The sequence below is a fragment of the Panthera onca genome, chromosome A1 (genome assembly GCF_046562875.1).
Source record: "Panthera onca isolate mPanOnc1 chromosome A1, mPanOnc1 haplotype 2, whole genome shotgun sequence".
Taxonomy (NCBI): domain Eukaryota; kingdom Metazoa; phylum Chordata; class Mammalia; order Carnivora; family Felidae; genus Panthera; species Panthera onca.
The window spans coordinates 58804780-58822356 of NC_138339.1; the positions used below are offsets into that span (position 1 = coordinate 58804780).

The window sequence follows — 17577 nt, forward strand, 5'->3', positions numbered from 1 at the left end:
AATTTCCTCATATGTAAAGTGGTAAAAACCATTTTGCTGTGCAGGGTTCTTGTACAAATGAATGAAGGCAGTGTTACCCATTTCCTAGCACAGTGCCTGTTATATAGTAGGTGACGAATATAGCAGTTCCTATAGGATCATATGTGGGGGCCATATCTCCCCCAAAGATCATAGTAAAACACTCCCAGAAAATTCTTGTGTGTTTGTGGATCTGCATGTACATCTTCACACGTATATGCCTGTGATTCTTCGTCTAGGAAGATGGAGGCTGGATTCCCCCTCGTGCTCCCCACTCATGCCTTCTCTTCCTTCAGGTTAAAGTTAAACAGTAAGAGGAACCAGCTGGTGAGAGAACTGGAGGAAGCCACCCGGCAGGTAGCAGCTCTGCATTCCCAGCTGAAAAGGTGAGCAGTGGGCCACAAGTGTGGCCTTGGGGACAGCCAGACACCAGCATCCTGAGGTCACCCAGGCTCTGCCCTTCCTGGGTCCTCCATGGCTTGAGTGTGGACATTTGGAAACACAGGGGGCAGCTGGTTAGGCTGGTGGACTCGAGGCTGGTGTGGCATGGCCAGGGCAGGGTCCCTCACCTGTCTGCACCATGGTGCCCTCAGCCCTCCTGACAGCACTGAGAAGACCGCCCCCCCCCCCCCCCCCAGTCAGGTGCCATTCACATCTGTAATATCTGCCCACCTGCTTTGTCAACGCAGAGAGAACAGGCCTCAGGCCTGGGCCTCAGTGGGCAACAGCATATCGCTGGAATTTAATATATTTTGTTCCATCAGATATTTTTAATCCTTGCCTTCTATTTGTCGTAAATGATGCTGCTTTTCCAATCCCACTTAGGGTGTAAAGTTTCCTTTTAAAATAAATGTGTTGAAGAGTAAAGAGTGAGTTTATTTGAAGAAAAATATCAAGAAATAGGGCTGGATTCATACAAGAAAACATAGTGTAAAAATGGACTACAGCCAGTGGAGGTTTGGCAAACGGGAAAAAGTGGACTTTTAAGGCCGCTGACTTGGATTGGAATCCCCCTTCTGCCACTTTCTGATCATGTGGCCTTCTCAGGATGCCTTTTTAGTGAAATGGGGGTGCATGGTCTCCCCTGGAGACTGTCAAGAGGGTCCAACAAAATTAAGTGTTCCGAGCAGCCGTAGGGCTTCTCAGAGCCAAGAAGGAGGTTCAGGGTGGCCCATTTCCTTCTGTGTGTCCTCACCCTCTGTTGTCTTCGTGCCCCCAGCCTCTCAAGCAGCATGCAGTCCCTCTCCTCAGGCAGCAGTCCTGGATCCCTCGCATCCAGCCGGGGCTCCCTAGCCGCCTCTAGCCTGGACTCCTCCACCTCAGCCAGCTTCACTGATCTCTACTACGACCCCTTCGAGCAGCTGGACTCGGAGCTGCAGAGCAAGGTGGAGTTTCTGCTCCTGGAGGGGGCCACGGGCTTCCGGCCCTCAGGCTGCATCACCACTATCCATGAGGACGAGGTGGCCAAGACCCAGAAGGCGGAGGGGGGCAGCCGCCTGCAGGCCCTGCGCTCCCTGTCTGGCACCCCGAAGTCCATGACCTCCCTGTCCCCCCGCTCCTCACTCTCCTCTCCGTCCCCGCCCTGCTCCCCTCTCATTGCTGACCCCCTGCTGGCTGGAGACACCTTCCTGAGCCCCCTGGAGTTTGACGACCCAGAGCTGAGTGCCACTCTTTGTGAACTGAGCCTTGGCAGTGGCACCCGGGAGAGGTACCGGCCGGAGGAACCAGGAACGGAGGGCAAACAGTTGGGCCAAGGTACAGAGGGGGACCACGAAGGGGGGGGGGCAGGGTAGGAACTGCACTCAGGCCTGAGTGCAGACCCCAGTGATAATTAGGGCCATTTACCGACTGCTTTCTATCTGCCCAGGCTTTATGTGTATATCAGTCCATTTATTCATTCAGGAGACATTATTTTTACGTACTCACTACGTTCCAGGTCCCAGGCTAAGGGTTTTTCCATGATGGATCCATTCATTCAACTGATATTAAGCATCTGTTAAAACTAAATGCCAGATCTTGTGCTAATGGCTGTACATGGATTCCTTCATTTATTCAGTCAGCATATGGGCCATGCGCCAGGCACAGGGTGACTCACAAGGACACAGTATGGAAGACTGGCAAGCTCCAGGTCCCTGTCCCCAAGAAGCTTACATGCCATTGAAGGCACAGACATTAACTATACAACCAGACCAGTAAAGGCCCTAAGAGGAAAATAAAATGGGATGTGATGGGGCCTCTCAGGTGGGGGTGGAGCTGTCAGTTCAGACTGGGTTGTGAAGGAAGACGACATTTGGGTGAGCATTTAAACGGTGAGAAGGAGCCAGCTTTGGGAAAAGTAAGAGCAAAATCTCTGAGGCCACAGGTTAGAGGTCACCAGCAAACCAGAGAATCAGGAAGGGCCCAGTCATTTAAGGCCTGGTGGGCCATGGTAAGGAGTTTGGATTTTATCCTAATAGCAGCAAGGACCCATATGACCATTTGAAGCCAGGGAATGACAGGATCTGGCTCCCACTCTGCATGGGGTCAGAAAGAATATTTTGGTATAGATTGAGATTCAGGTAGGAATCTCTAAAACAGAAGATGATGATGGTGACAGTTATGATTTATTAGGAGAAAAATTCTTTAGCAGCCAGCATATATTATAATAGTTACATTTTATTGGGGTATGTTGTGTGACGGGCTGTGTGGTTTACACAGTGAAATAGGTTACTTCTGTTATGCCCATTTCACAGATGAGGAGACAGAGGTTTAGAGAGGTGATATTACTTGCTATGGGTCCCCCAGCCAGCAAGTGGGAAAGAAGGGATTGGAATCTGGGTTTTCCTGACCCCAGAACCCAACCTCTTTATTGTCACACTCCTCTCAGGATGTGAGGCAGCCGTGTGTGTTTATTCCTGGGACACTTCTGATGCTCACTGGCCCCACCACGCCCATCTGATGTGAAGGTCAGAACTGTGAGCAGGGTGCCCTGGGGCTCCCAGGCTTTCCTGGCCATGATTTATTGGGTATAGGTATACAAGATACGGTCAGGACCACCTGCCCAGAACCCACACTAAGACGTGCTGGCTTCGTGCGCACAGGGCTCCTGCTCCTGGCTCCTTGTGACGCCAGCTGGAAGAAGCTAGACCCATCTCAGCCATAAGGCTCTGGCCGCTATGCCCAGAATTATCTCTTCGTATGCAAGGGCTGGTGGGAGCAAGGGCGGGGGGGGGGGGGGTGGGGGGGGGCGGGGAGAGGGGAGACGAAATTTCCTGGTTAATTAAAGGGTCTGCTGGGTGATTGCCAGCCATTTCCTTAGAAGAGGTGCCGAGAGATCCCTGGGGCTCCCTCATCAGGAAGGGAGTCTTGCTGAGTGCTCTCAAATAAAAATAAAAACAGGCTTCCTACTACAGCAGGTGGCAAACTTCAGAAAATTGTCCCCTGGAGAGGAGCGAGTGCAGGTGGAACCTGTAATGAGGCTTCAGAAGAGCTCTTGACATTCTGTCAAAGGCTGGCAATAAGCCAAGTCAGGGACCCAGCAAGGTGCTGGGAGTGACCCTCCTTGTCTCCCCCAGAGTGTCCTCGGTGCTTGTGGGCCAAAGACCACACATGTCTCAGGATGGCATTCCCTTCATGCCATCTCCAAAAGCCGTCCCTGCAGTGAGCGATGCCAGGCTGAGCTCGACACTAAGCAGGTTATGTGATTAGTGCCGCTGTTCAGTCAGCAGACAAATTAATCTCCTTAAGTGGTTTAGTGAAGGGTGGAGATGCATGGGTCTGAAGGCGGGAGGTCTCCGCTGGCCGCAGCAGGCATGGAACACGGGTTGGGAGAGCTGCACCCAGATGGCCACTTTGCTTCTCCCAGGCTCAATGTCACCATCCCTTTCCCCAGCCTGGCCCATCCCCAGCCTCTTCTCCAGGCTGCCCCAGGGCCTGGCACACAGCAGGCAGTCAGAAGTGCCAGCTGTGAGGTTGAAGGGCCTGAATCTGGTCTTGCCCTCCCACTGCATGGAGCTCAGGAGCCTTCCTATCCATGCTGGTAGCTCTGAGCCTGGCCTGCCACGCCTCCAGCGCTTGTGACTTGAAGAAGGAAGGAATGTGCAGCATGAGCCAAGTGCCTGGTCTGAGCCCTGGGTTGGAGACCTTTGAGGCCCTCCGTCAAGGGGAGGGAGCTGGAGAGCTGAGTTAGGAGTGGAATGGGATAGGCAGAGCAGGAGAGCTCGTGCTGAAATCTTCCCTTTTCTTCTACTTGCCCCTCCCAAGGGTCCAGCAGTTGTTACTTTGCCCCGCCCCGCCCCAGGTGTGTAGGGATTGATCTAGAAGGCATCACCATAGTGCTGGGAATGACCGTTGCAATAAGGATAGTGGTGCTGAATTTTACAGCGTTTTCCTGCACCAGTCTCTGTACTGAGGACTTCCCTATAATGTCTCATTGAGTCCCCCCCAGCAGCCCTACCAGGTAAGTGTTGTTATTCCCGTTTTACAGATAAGGAATCCAAGGGTTCAAGAGGTGAAATCCACGTCCCAGTGTCATGAAGCAGTAAGTGGTGGAGCTGAGATTTGAACCCATGCAGTTTGGCTTCCAAGTCTGGGATGCTAAACACAGAATCATCCGCTACCCCTTCCTTCACCCCAAAGGAAGGCAGGACCTTGCTGTCGAGTTCAGTGGTGGTATTTGGCAGGACTCTCTTGGGGCAGAGGGTAGGTCATAAGTGTGTGTTGCAAAGACAGTGTCCTGGTTTCTGAATCCTGTCTTGCCATCCTTCCTTTCTCCAGCTGTGAATACAGCCCAGGGGTGCAGCCTGAAAGTGGCCTGTGTGTCAGCTGCTGTGTCAGATGAATCCGTGGCCGGGGACAGTGGTGTGTATGAGGCTTCTGTGCAGAGGTGGGTCCATGAGTCTTGACTGTCTCTGGGAAGTCTGAGTATGCAGAGCCTGGGCCCCCTCAGGTATGTGGGAGGAACCCACAGAAGGGCATGGCCAGGTGACTCAGCCCTGTGTGGTATAGGCTGAAGATGCAGACAGTGCTGCTCCTCCTGGCTGGGGGCACTTCACATTCGTGGGAGTGCCAGTTCCACGATTGCCATTAAGGAGCGTATGGCTGGGGGAGTTCATGCTGGAGGAAGTGCAGCCCCTTCAAGACAGGAATCCCGAGCAGTTGTGGGAAGGCGGAATCTGCAGGGAGTCTGAGCTGACCCAGACTTTCCTCCTTGAGGACCCGACTGTGCCCTCCCAGAGGGAAACCTGTTTCTGGAAGATGACTTTGGCCCCAGGTGACTGCAGGGAAGCCTGACCCTCCTTCTTCCCTGTGTTGCCTCTCAGACCGGGTGCTTCAGAAGCTGCCGCTTTTGACAGTGACGAATCCGAAGCAGTGGGTGCAACCCGGGTTCAGATTGCCCTGAAGTAAGTGACTGGGAGGGCAGGAGCACATGGGTGGTCAGCCGCATCTTCCCAGTTTTGACCTTCATGGCTGCCTAGGGGAGAAAGGCAGAACCAGCAGGACCTGCCGACACTTGTGGCCTCCTAACTAAAGAGGGCCAACCCTTTCCCTCCCTCTCACCTCCACATTTTACCAAAGAGAAGAATGAGGCTTTGAAGACCTTGTTACTTGCCCCAACTCACTGAGCTGGCCAGTGGCAGAGCAAGACCATGACCAAGACCTCCTGTGCCTTGTTTTTTGGGGCCATTGTTGCTGTGGTTTTTTGGCTTACTGTCCCATTGAAGTTTCAGCCATTGGGGGCTGCAGCCCAGATTTGTTGTTCCTGTGTTTTCCCTTGATGCAGGATGGCCACAATATTATTTTTAGTAGAAATTGCCAATATTCAAGTATCAAGAGATTTCACACAGCACAATCTTCTGGCTTCTCCTTAAACATTCAGACTGATAGGGGCACCTGGGTGGCTCAGTCGGTTGAGCATCCCACTCTCGATTTCGGCTTGGGTCATGACGGCACGGTTTCATGGGGTTGAAGCCCCGCGTTGGGCTCTGCGCATTGACTGCGTGGAGCCTGCTGGGGATTCTCCCTCTCTCTCTGGCCCTTCCCCGCTCACACTCTGTCTCTCTCAAAATAAATAAATGTAAAAAAAAAAAAAAAAAAAACGGAAATCTAAACTGACACTTCATTTAAAAAAAAATAAAAATAAGAATTCAGACCAGCAGGTCTGAACCTGCATCCCTACATGGCCCAAAGCACTGGGCCTGTGCTCTCAAGTTCCCCACAGTCCCCCAAGCAGCCAGCAGCCACGTCTGTGATGATTAAGAGAGAGAGAAATGTGTTACTCATACGTGCTCCATATGTCCCTCTCCATTTCAGGTACGATGAGAAGAATAAGCAATTTGCAATATTAATCATCCAGCTCAGTAACCTTTCTGCTCTGTTGCTGCAACAAGACCAGAAAGTGTGAGTATGTGGCTGACAGGGTTTGTATGAGCCTCTCAACCTCTGCGGCCATCCCTGGGGGCACTCTCCTGCCCTTGCCCGCTGCACCATCGGGCCCCGTGCGTATTTCATCTGTGTGGCCATGATGCACAGTGTCAGTACTGTGAATGTGGATGTGGATACAGGCGTGATGGCAAACTCGCTGACTGGAACGAGAAGCACTGTAGGCAGTTTCAGTTCCTTCACAAGCACATTGTGAGCACCTACCATGTGCCAGCACTAAGAGTGGGGTGGTGAGCAAATCCTTGCCCTTTGAACTTGAAGCCTCACAAAGAAGAGGGTCATGGCCCCTATTATCTGCTCTAAGCTCAAATATTGCACGCAGAAAGAGGCCTGAAATTCTCAAGAGCCTGCGCCTGTCACTGTGCTTCTATTGGAAGGGCGTGATGGGTATTACCTTACAGTTGATTATACAGCAAACACCTGTGCTATTTGCCTGTTGGCTCTTGCCTTGGCAGACCGGGTTTACCTTTCATTGCATTCACCTGCCTGCAGGTTTCTCCTTTAGATGATAGGCATTGGGGCAGCAGCAGGAGCTTATATTTCTGAGGTCTGTACCCGGCCAGCATCTGAGGCTGTGACATGTGGGAAAGGGAAAGACAGGAGGAAAGCAGGACAAACAGAATAAAGAAGATTAGACACTAGGGTTGTCTTTAGTCATTTGCTCTTACAAACAGTGCCAGAACAAGTAACCTTCTCCATATCTCATTGGTACTTGTACAGTGGTATTTGTAGAAGAGTGTCTAGAAGCAAGGTGAATGGGGTCACAAGGCCAGTGCATCTGGAATTGTGTTAGGGCTGTCACATTCCCCTCTGCAGGGACGGTAGCATTTTGCCTTCCTACCAGCAGCTGTATAAGGATTCCTGAGTGTTAACAATCTTGCTGATCCTTCTGTGCACAGAAGTTTGCACACTGTTGACCTCAGGTTCCATACTCTTTGAGGTTCTAAGGATTGGAGATTTGGGAGAAGGAAGAGCAATTGTTATCCTTGGGGCCCTCTCTGCTTCCCTTACAAATATCTGCATAACCGCTTGAGAAATTACAAACTCCTCCACTGTTATTGTCTTAGGGATTTGCGGCAACAGTTTAGCCCAACACATTATCCCAGACCCAGGCTGACTCAGGCTCTCCTCTGTCTCTCTCTAGGAACATTCGTGTAGCTATCCTTCCCTGCTCCGAAAGCACCACCTGCCTGTTCCGGACCCGGCCCCTGGATGCCTCAGACACTCTCGTGTTCAATGAAATGTTCTGGGTGTCCATGTCCTATCCAGCCCTTCACCAGAAGACCTTAAGAGTTGATGTCTGTACCACCGATAGAAGCCATCTGGAGGAGTGCCTGGTGAGGGCTGTGCCTGTCTGTCTGTCTGACTGTCCAGCCGTCTGTCCTTCTGGAGATCGGCCCACCTTGTATTTCAGGGAGAAGGCTTGGAGAAAACACAGGCTGTAGTGTTAAGCTAGTCTTGGGTTCCAGGCAGGGACTGTTGCACAGGTGAACAGCATTGGCACACTCATTGAGAGCAGGGGGCGAGGAGGCGGGAAGCCCCTTTGTCAACCATGGAACTACAGGGCTTCATCCCTTGTGCCCGAGGCTGCGTTGCCTATGACTCTTTAATTCTCAGTCTCAGTTTCCTTATCTGTAAAATCCAGCTAACACTGCCCACCTCACAGATGGTTCTCTGAGGATTAAATGAGGCTTAAAGCTGTGTTTCTGGAACTTGAACATGCACACAAGTTACCTGGGGCTCTGGTTAAAATTCAGATTCTGATTCAGCAAGTCTGGGGCAGTAGTGGGGGCAGGCACCAAGAGATTCTGCATTTCTGATAAGCTCCCAAGTACTGCTGATTGCCGCTGGTCCCCATAGCAAGGATGTAAAACAACAGTGTGTCTGCACATACTAGATGCTCACTGACTATCAGTCCCCTGCTCTCCTCAGCTGGGGTACAAAACAGCATCATTGCCATTTATGTTGTTGATGTTACTACTGACAATAATGCAATAGCATCCATAGATTGAATGCAGTTTATGTGGTGGACATTGAGCTAAGCCCCTTATGTGTAGTTTTTCTATCTGACCCTCACTAAAATCTTATAAAACAAGTACTGTTATATCAGTGAGGAAACCGAGGCAGAGAGAGGTAAAAGAACCTTCCCAAGGTCACAAAATCAAGAAGAGCCATGAGCAGTTAGAAGCTAGGCAGCTCCCCTTCTGCAGCCCACCCACATCAGCCCCTTGGTGTTTGTACCAGCGTGGTGCTCCCTGGAACCCACAGGTAGGACAGTGACTGAAGACTGGTGAGCATGGTAGATATTGGGCACCAGAGCAGAAAGCTTTTCCAATCCCAGGCTCTTCTGTGAAACATTTCCTCAGCCCTGGGAATTCCTCAATGAGAAGAGACTCAATCCTATTTTCTTCTCCTAATTGGATGTCTTTTATTCCTCCTTCCTAATTGAAGTGTGGCCATTGCTGGTTGCCATGGCAGCAGCCAAAGCGCTCATCCCACTGTGGCTTGTCTCTGTCTGTGGCCAATGGGAAATCTACTTTCCCGTATCCTGTGGGGATATAGAGTGTCAGGCTGCCGTGTTTTGGTGGCTAGAGGAGTAAGCGAGGAAGTGAGACACTAGAAAGGCCGTGTGCTCCCACGTGGTCTCCCTACACTGCTGGGTTTGGGGAATCCCTGGTCTGCTTTGAGCTGCTTAATCAGCCAGGCTGCCACAGTGGTACCCATCCTGAGCAGCGTCTGTTTGTAGTACTGGGCTAAGAAATCTGCATGCAGTGTCTCCCTTAACGCTCACAGCAGCCTGAGGAAGAAGCGTTAGGATTGCCTCCACTTGACAGATGAAGGATCAAGACGCAAAAGGGCTAAGTAACCTGCCCAGGTCATCCATTGAGTAAGTGGAGAAGTCCGCTTCCTGGTTGCAGCTTCTTTACACATAGCCTTCATACTGTCCCGCCTCTCAGGTGGTTACCACGTCCCCGCTGTCCACAGACCTGGATTATGGGTTTGGATGAACACGTGGCCTGCCTTGCCCACTCTCTCCGGCAACTGTTCTACTGAATGCTTTAGCATGGCATAATCGGGGTCACAGGCTTTCCAGCTGCACCCTGTTGTCCACTCCCTAGCTCCTAAGCTCAGTGCCACTCAGAGCAGGTTCTGTTAAGAAAGCCCACTTCCCAGGCACCCCTCCTATTCCATAGTTAACCATTACAACAAAGAGGCTTTTTTCACCTTGCCATCCCCACCTGGGAAAACCCAGCCCTGTCAAAGTGAACTCTCCGTCCATGCACTAAAACACAGCCATGCCGTATGGTCTCGTGTTAAAATTGTGGTCACAAACCTCGCATGAGCCCTAATGCTACTCAGCACTGGTACTGCCTTCCCCTTCCCAGGGGCAAATTCTTACCCTCTCCCCTGTCCCCAGACTTCTGGCCTCTTCTCCCACCCTCATACTCCCCCTGCTGAGGGCCTTGCTCCCCACGCTTCTTGGGTTCTTGCCATTTCTCCTGGCTCTGAGGTTGGCGCCCCCCCCCCACTGCCATGTGAGGCAACTTCTCACTACCTGTTATCTTCTGGCTCTTTCCTCTCTTCAGTCTTCACTCCTCTGCTGGGCCTGGCCTATCAGTACACCAACAGGCTATTAATTCTCTTAAGAAACAAAAAAAAACAAAAAAAAAACAAAAACAAAAAAAAAAAAGAAAGATTTTACCCATTTCTCCCTCCAGCTACTACTTTGTTTCTTTCCTTTATAGCAAAAGGTGAAATGTTCTCTCTGTAACCCAGTTCACGTGGGATTTCGCCGTCATCATTCTGCTAGAAATGTGCTCCCCGAGGTCATCCGTGGCCTCCTCGTAGCTAACCCCAGTGGCCACTTCTCCATCCTCACCCTCTTTGGCCTGTCGACTGTGTTTGGTTCAGTTGCTCCCAGAATCCTCCTCGGCCTCCTTTGCCCTGACTTGGCTTCCCCAGCACCTCACTCTCAGTGTTCTTCCCTCATCACTGGCATCTCTGTCTCCTTGGCTGATTCTTCTCATTTCCCCAACTGCTGTGTGTCAGGGCTCAGGACTCACCCCTCTCCCCTTTTCTGTTTGCATTCACTGCCTTGGTAATCTCATCTCATTCTCCCGCTTCAAACACCATGTCAGATGTATGGCTGCAGCCTGGGCCTCCCCACTCGCAGCTGTATAACACCTCTGCTGTCTGTTCCACATCTTCTCTTGCTTGTCCAGGAGGCATCTCAGATGAACTTGTCCATAAGCACACTCCTGATCTGTCTTCCTGTGTTTTTACTGTCTCAGCTAAAAGCAACTCTGTTCTTCCACTGCCCAGGCCAGAGACCACAGGCTCATCCTTGACCTGTCTCTTCCTCTCCGCTCCACATCTAATCCTTTAGGAATTCCTGGCAGGTCCCTCTTCAGAAGATCCCTAGACCCCGGCCACTTAGCGCTGCTCCTGTCCCACTGCTGTCTGTCACCTGGATTGCGCAGCAGTCTCTCCTGGGTCTCCTTGGTCTGTCCTTGCCTCCCTTCATCTCCTCTCAACACAGTCACCAGAGTGATCCTATTAAATTGCAAATCAGTGCTTACACTCCTCTACCTAAAACTTTACATTCGCTTCTGTGTCCATCTGGAGTCAACTCCTGGGCCCCTTGCCTACCCTCCAAGGCCCTCGGGGATCTGTCTCTTGTTATCTCTCAGATTTTATCCCCAGACTCTTCCTCCAGCCTCCCTGTTCCCCTTGAATATACCAGCATGCTCCTTGCCCCAGGCCTTTGCACTTGCTGGCCCCTCTGACCAGAATTCTCTTCTCCCAGCTACTGATGGACAGGGCTCACTCTCCCGCCTCATTGTGGGCTTGACCCAGATGTCACCTTCTCAGGGAGGTCTTTCTTCCATCCTATTTAAAAATTACATTCCCCCTCCACTCTTGTCCCCCGCCCCCGTGTTATTTTTCTCTGCAGCGCGTTCCCCCACCTAACATTTATCAGTATTACAGATTTTAGGGTATACATGATTTTCACATTTTATCAAATCTCTAGAATCAAGATGCAGTTTATACTAGATGACAAGTCAGAGTGTAATTGACAACTATTTTTCTTTCTTAGTAATGCATGAAATAGTACACTGACTTTACTTACTGATTTGTTTATCTGATTCCCCCAGACTGGAATGTAAGCTCATGAGGACAGAGATTCTTATCTGCCTTAAATCCTACTGTATCCCCAGCCTTCAAAACAGTGTCTGGCACATAGAGGCTACTTAGCTATCTGTGTGTACTGAATAAATAAATGAATGCCCTCACAGGGCATCATTTACCAAAGTAGACCACATTTATACCTATGAGCCAGCCCAAAATAGACAGTATATCTTGTTGGAATTAATAATAATCTGATGGCAGTGTTACACCTCAAAGCTGTCATTATATTCTTTCCCCCTTGCCCCTCAAACATGGCCTGGCCTGTTCTGAACTGTAATATCTGACACATTTGTCTGTCTTCACAAGAAAGTGTGACCCCTTTGGGGGCAACATCCTGTCTTACATGTTTCTATGGCTCCAGAGTCTGCAAAGTGCTCAGAGGACATTTATTAAGTGAGTAAATGAGTAATATACACATATTTGTGTATATTTAAATTTATTACAGGTGACTAAAATGCACAGGTATTTAATTCCTGAACGGACTCTAGTCCTGCAGGTAGGAGTCATTTACCTTGTTTTCTCCACTTGCTCACCACTGTTCTAGAAATTAACCTTTAGACACACAATGAGTTTGCACAGTCCATGCCATGCCCTGGTGCATCCTAATAGAAGGAAAAACTGGTAGAAAGGATCCCAGGTAGATTGGGGAGCCCCCTCCCCATCCCAGGTACCACCCAAGCCTCCACTCAGCTACTGGCCCACTTCACAAACCAGCTTGTGGTATTTCTACCACCCACTGGCACAGCCACTGTTGTGTTTTAGGACAGTGAATTTGCTAACCCCAAACCTGGTTGGGGCTCTTCCAAAGAGGACATGTTGAAACAATAGTAAGACCTGTGAAGAATGATTAAAAGTATTTGGTCATTTTTTCCACTAAGGATGATGGTAAAAAGTCAAGTCACTGGAAATAAATCCCCTCTCTGGGAGGTTATATTCAGTGAGATTAATTTTGTGGAGGTTGTTTTCATCTTAAGGCATCCATTTACACCATTCAAAGAAAAACTGTATAGAAAGGTTTACTCAAAAGCAATCTTGCTTCCCTGCCCCTTGCACCCAATCCCACCACCTACCCTGTATAGCTACCCACTTTATTAGTGTTGTCTTTATCTTCCCATTATTTCTTGTTGCACATATGTGCATGTGATAATGTTCACTACCCTTTGCACTTCAAATATGGTGCAATATAGTATGTATATATACATAAGCCAGAAAGAGAAATATATATATATATATATATATATATATATATATATATATATATATAGAGAGAGAGAGAGAGAGAGAGAGAGAGAGAGAGAGAAAAAATATATGTATTCTTATCCCTCTTTCCATTTCTTATACAAAAAGTAGCATACTGCATATTCTTTTCTGCACTATTCTATTTTTTCCCTTAACAATACAGCCTGGAAGTCTGTCCACATCAGCACCTAGAGATCTTTCTCATTTTTTATACATGTCTATATAATATCCCATTGTGTAGATATATTATAGTTTATTCCTCCAGTCCCCTGTTGCTGGCCCTTTGAGTTGTGCAAAATCTTCTTCCTTGACATTGGTCTTGGTGATAATTTTTGGATCTGACTCCAAAAGCACAGGCAACAAAAGCAAAAATAAACAGATGGGACTACATCAAATTAAAAATCTGTACAGCAAAGGAAATCATCAACAAAATGGAAAGGCAACCTGCTGAATAGGAGGAAATATTTGCAAATCATGTATCTGATAAGGGGTTAATATCCAAAATGTATAAAGAACTCATACAACTCCATAGCAAAAAAGCAAAAAATCCAATATAAAAATGTGCAGAGGCTCTTAATAAACATTTTTCTAAAGAAGACATACAGAAGGCCAACAGGTACAGAAAAAGATGCTCACCATCACTAATCATCAGGGAAATGCAAATCAGAGTCACAGTGAGATAGCACCTCACCCTTCTTAGAAAGGCTGTTATCTAAGAGACAAGAAATAGCAAATGTTTGCAAGGATGTGGAATAAAGAAACCACTTGTGCACTGTTGGTGGTAAAACATTATGCAGAGCTGCTATGGAAACGAGGGTGGGGGTTTCTCAAAAAATTAAAAATAGAATTACCATACGATCTAGCAATCTCACAACTGGGTATATATCCAAGGTTACACCCAATGATAGCAACATTCTTCACAATAGCCATGAGACAGAAGCAACCTAAAAGTGTATCAGTGGATAAATGGATTTAAAAATGTGGTCTCTTGATATAATGGAATATTATTCAGCCTTAAAAAGGAAAGAAATCCCGTCCCATGCTACAACATGAATGAACTTTGAGAACATTGTGTTAAATCACATAAGCCAGTCACAAAAAGACAAATATTGTGTGATTCCACTTATATGAGGGACCTAGAGTCATCAAATTCACAGAAACAGAAAGTAGAATGGTGGTTGCCAGGGACCAGGGGAAGGGAAAAGGGAAGTTACTTAATGGGTGTAGAGTTTCAGATTTCCAAGATGAAAAAAGTACTGGATATCTGTTTCATAACAATGTAGCTGTATTTAACACTACTGAACTATACACTTTATTTTTTTTTAATTTTTTTTAACGTTTATTTATTTTTGAGACAGAGACAGAGCATGAACGGGGGAGGGTCAGAGAGAGAGGGAGACACAGAATCCAAAACAGACTGCAGGCTCTGAGCGGTCAGCACAGAGCCCGACGCGGGGTTCGAACTCATAGACCGCGAGATCATGACCTGAGCTGAAGTTGCTCGCTTAGCTGACTGAGCCACCCAGGCGCCCCTGAACTATACACTTTAATTAAGATGGCAAATTTTATGTCACAACATGGATGGACCTTGAGAACGTTATATGAAGTGAAATAACCCAGAAAGAGAAATACAAATACTTGTATGATCTCACTTACATGTGAAATCTATAAAACCAAATCATAATAACAAAAAACAGATTGATCGTTGTCAGAGGTGGGGGGTAGGGGAAATGGGTGAAGGGTCAAAAGGTACAAACTTCCAGTCATAAGGTAAATAAGTTCTAACCATGCACTGTAGTCCGTGGGGACTATGGTACATAAACAACACTGTATTGCATATTTGGAAGTTGTTAGGAGAGGAGATCTTAAAGGTCTCATTATAAGAAAAAAAATTTCTAGCCATGAGGTGGTGGATGTAAACTTACTGTGGTGACCATTTCATAACAAATACCATACCAAATTTTTTTTTTTTTTTAAGTAAACTCTATGCCCAACGTGAACCTCGAACTCAGGACCCTCAGATCAAGAGTCGCATGCTCTACCAACTGAGCCAGCCAGGCGCCACCCAAATCTTTATGTTGTACATCTTAAACTAGTACAGTGTTACATGTCAATTACATTTCAGTAAAGCTGGGGGCAGGAGATGGTAAATTTTATGGGTTTTGTCATAATTAAAAAAAAAAAAAACATACGATAGGTGCTTAGTAAAGATTTGGTGAAAGAGTAAACCAATGAATGAGTAAGTTAGTGAATAAATGAGTTATTGGAAATAATTAACAACTAGTCGTTTCCTCCTCCCGGAAGCTGCTATCTCATCTGAGGATGTTTCTCATACTCTCCCCAGGAGCCTTGTCAGAATATACCTTGTCAGCCCTGGTTTATACTCTTGCCTTTTCCTGTCCTCAACTAGGGAGGCGCCCAGATCAGCCTGGCTGAGGTCTGTCGGTCTGGGGAGAGGTCGACTCGCTGGTACAACCTCCTGAGCTACAAATACTTGAAGAAGCAGAGCAGGGAGCCCAAGCCACTGGGAGCCAAGGTCCCCATCCCAGGTCCTGAAAGCACGGTGAGTTGGGCCCCGGGTTTGCACCACCCTCCTAGGTGTGCAGCATCTGGATGGATGACAGGAAAAGCTCTCCCAGAATTGGAGATGACTGGGCCTCAGAGGTGGGGGAAGCAACAGAGGGTATTGGAACAGAGAAGAAGATGATGAGATAGGAGAGACCTCTGCAAACAAGCAGGTAGCCCCCGATCTGCAACCTTCCCCTTCCTCATCTGTGTTCCCCCCTTCTGCACTTTGCTTGCCATAGTATAACTTGCCTGATGAAAACCTTAATTTATGATTTTTTTTTTTAATGAAGTAGAAAAGGAAGGAGAAACCTGTAGAAGGTAGAAAATTAACCTTCATTGAGATACTGCTATCTGCATAGTGGTCCATGGTGGAGGCTTGCTGTAAAACACAGCAGAAAACAACACTGACCGGGGTGTGTTAGGTGGGTGACAGATCAGTCATTTCACCGCTCTGAACCTCTTTTTTCATGCCAAATCCTTATCTAAAAAGGTGGTTAGGAAGGTTTGAAAAAGTATATGTGAAGAGCACTCTGTAAGTGCTTGATAAATGGTATCTGTTTCATTATTGTATATTTCTTAAAAATCTTACATTTGCCTATTTTTGGTTTAAAAATATGTATTGGTTTCATTTTAGTGCAATACACTTTAAAATGTCCTGGGGGGCGCCTGAGTGGCTTAGTCGGTTGGGCATCCGACTTCAGCTCAGGTCATGATCTCGCGGTTTGGGGGTTCGAGCCCCGCGTTGGGCTCTGTGCTGACAGCTCAGAGCCTAGAGCCTGCTTTGGATTCTGTGTCTCCCTCCCTCTATGCCCCTCCCCTGCTCATGCTCTGTCTCTCTCTCTCCTTCAAAAATAAATAAACATTAAAAAAAATTTCTTTTTAATGTCCTGAAATTGTTTTCTGTACTTGGGAAGCTCACATCTGCTAGCCAAGATTCAACCAAGCAGTGAAGTTGCCCTTGGACATAGAGTGTCACAGCATACAGGATCCTTTTGGAATCCCAAACAGAAAGCATTTGGGATTCAAATTAGCTCATAATTCTCTGTAGTGTGTCTTCCTTCTGTCAGTACTTGGTTACTTTGGACAGTCATTGCCCAGAATTTCAATGGAGAAGATGGGCTAGGTCAGGTAGTAAGGATAAGGGGAAGGATCAAATCTATTTCCCCCCAACCTCCCTTCCCCTCCTCCTCCTCTTCCTTCTTTTTCATAATCCTTATCATTTCCTGCATTTCCTTTTGTGTCAGGCACTGTCCTGTTTATTAGGTGCCACTTACCAAGGCTCAGAAAGGTTACCTAAGGACATACATCCAATAAACAACAAAGCTAGGTCTTCCTCACTCCAAAAAGGAGTCCATGAGCTGGCAAATATCTTGAAAACATCCTCTACTTTCTGGAGCATGTCCTTGGGTAAGTGACACCGACCTTAGACACAATTAGTTTCCTTGTTCCATTTCTCAAGGGAATAATCATAATCTCTATCTCTCAGAATAGTTGTAGAGATTATATAAAATGTTACACATAAGCTGTCTGTCCAGTGCCTGACATATACCAGGCCTTCAATTGGTGTTAGTCCCCTGTTCCCTAAAAGAGAATTTCAGGGATTTTTCCAAGCTCTGGCCCACACTACAAAGGGTGTTTGCAAATTAGCCATGTGCTCAGAAAGCTACAAGGTCAGTTTTTGCTTTACTATGAGCTGCCATTTACTGAGTGCTAATTATGTGCTAGGTACTCTTCTTTATATATCTTATGTATATGTTCTCATTCTTCATAGCAACCCTTTGTAGTAGTTATTAGAAACTACTCTAGAGGAAATTGAGTCTCAGATTAATTTCTTCAAGTCACACGGGCTTCCTCATTGTAGACACCATTCAGTATAGATGTTCTTCCTCCAGGAAGTCTTCCCTGAATGCAACCCCAACCTGACACTGCCATTGCTCTGTTGTTCCTAAATATCCAAAGCTTAACCTCTGGCAAAGTCCTTATCACATTGTTTCACATTATCACATTATTGACAGTTCATGTGATGGTTTCCCTGATTACACTATAATCTCTTTACAGCCAGAGACCTATATTTCTGCCTCACTCAACTCCTAAACTTGACTGTCTTCCAAAAGTCTGTCTGTGCATGCAGGAGTTATTCTC

At 47.5% G+C, this 17577-nt stretch overlaps 1 protein-coding gene across 2 annotated transcripts in view; it reads left to right on the top strand.

The window, feature by feature from the left end:
• WWC1 (WW and C2 domain containing 1) overlaps positions 1–17577 on the top strand; it is a 154452-nt gene that overhangs the window by 115223 nt on the left and 21652 nt on the right. For both annotated transcript variants that reach the window (XM_060634975.3, XM_060634977.3), the window contains 7 exons: positions 315–404; positions 1238–1773; positions 4774–4882; positions 5319–5399; positions 6310–6396; positions 7583–7775; positions 15278–15430. In XM_060634975.3, the coding sequence (XP_060490958.2) occupies positions 315–404; positions 1238–1773; positions 4774–4882; positions 5319–5399; positions 6310–6396; positions 7583–7775; positions 15278–15430 (1249 nt within the window). The remainder of the gene's footprint in view (positions 1–314; positions 405–1237; positions 1774–4773; positions 4883–5318; positions 5400–6309; positions 6397–7582; positions 7776–15277; positions 15431–17577) is intronic.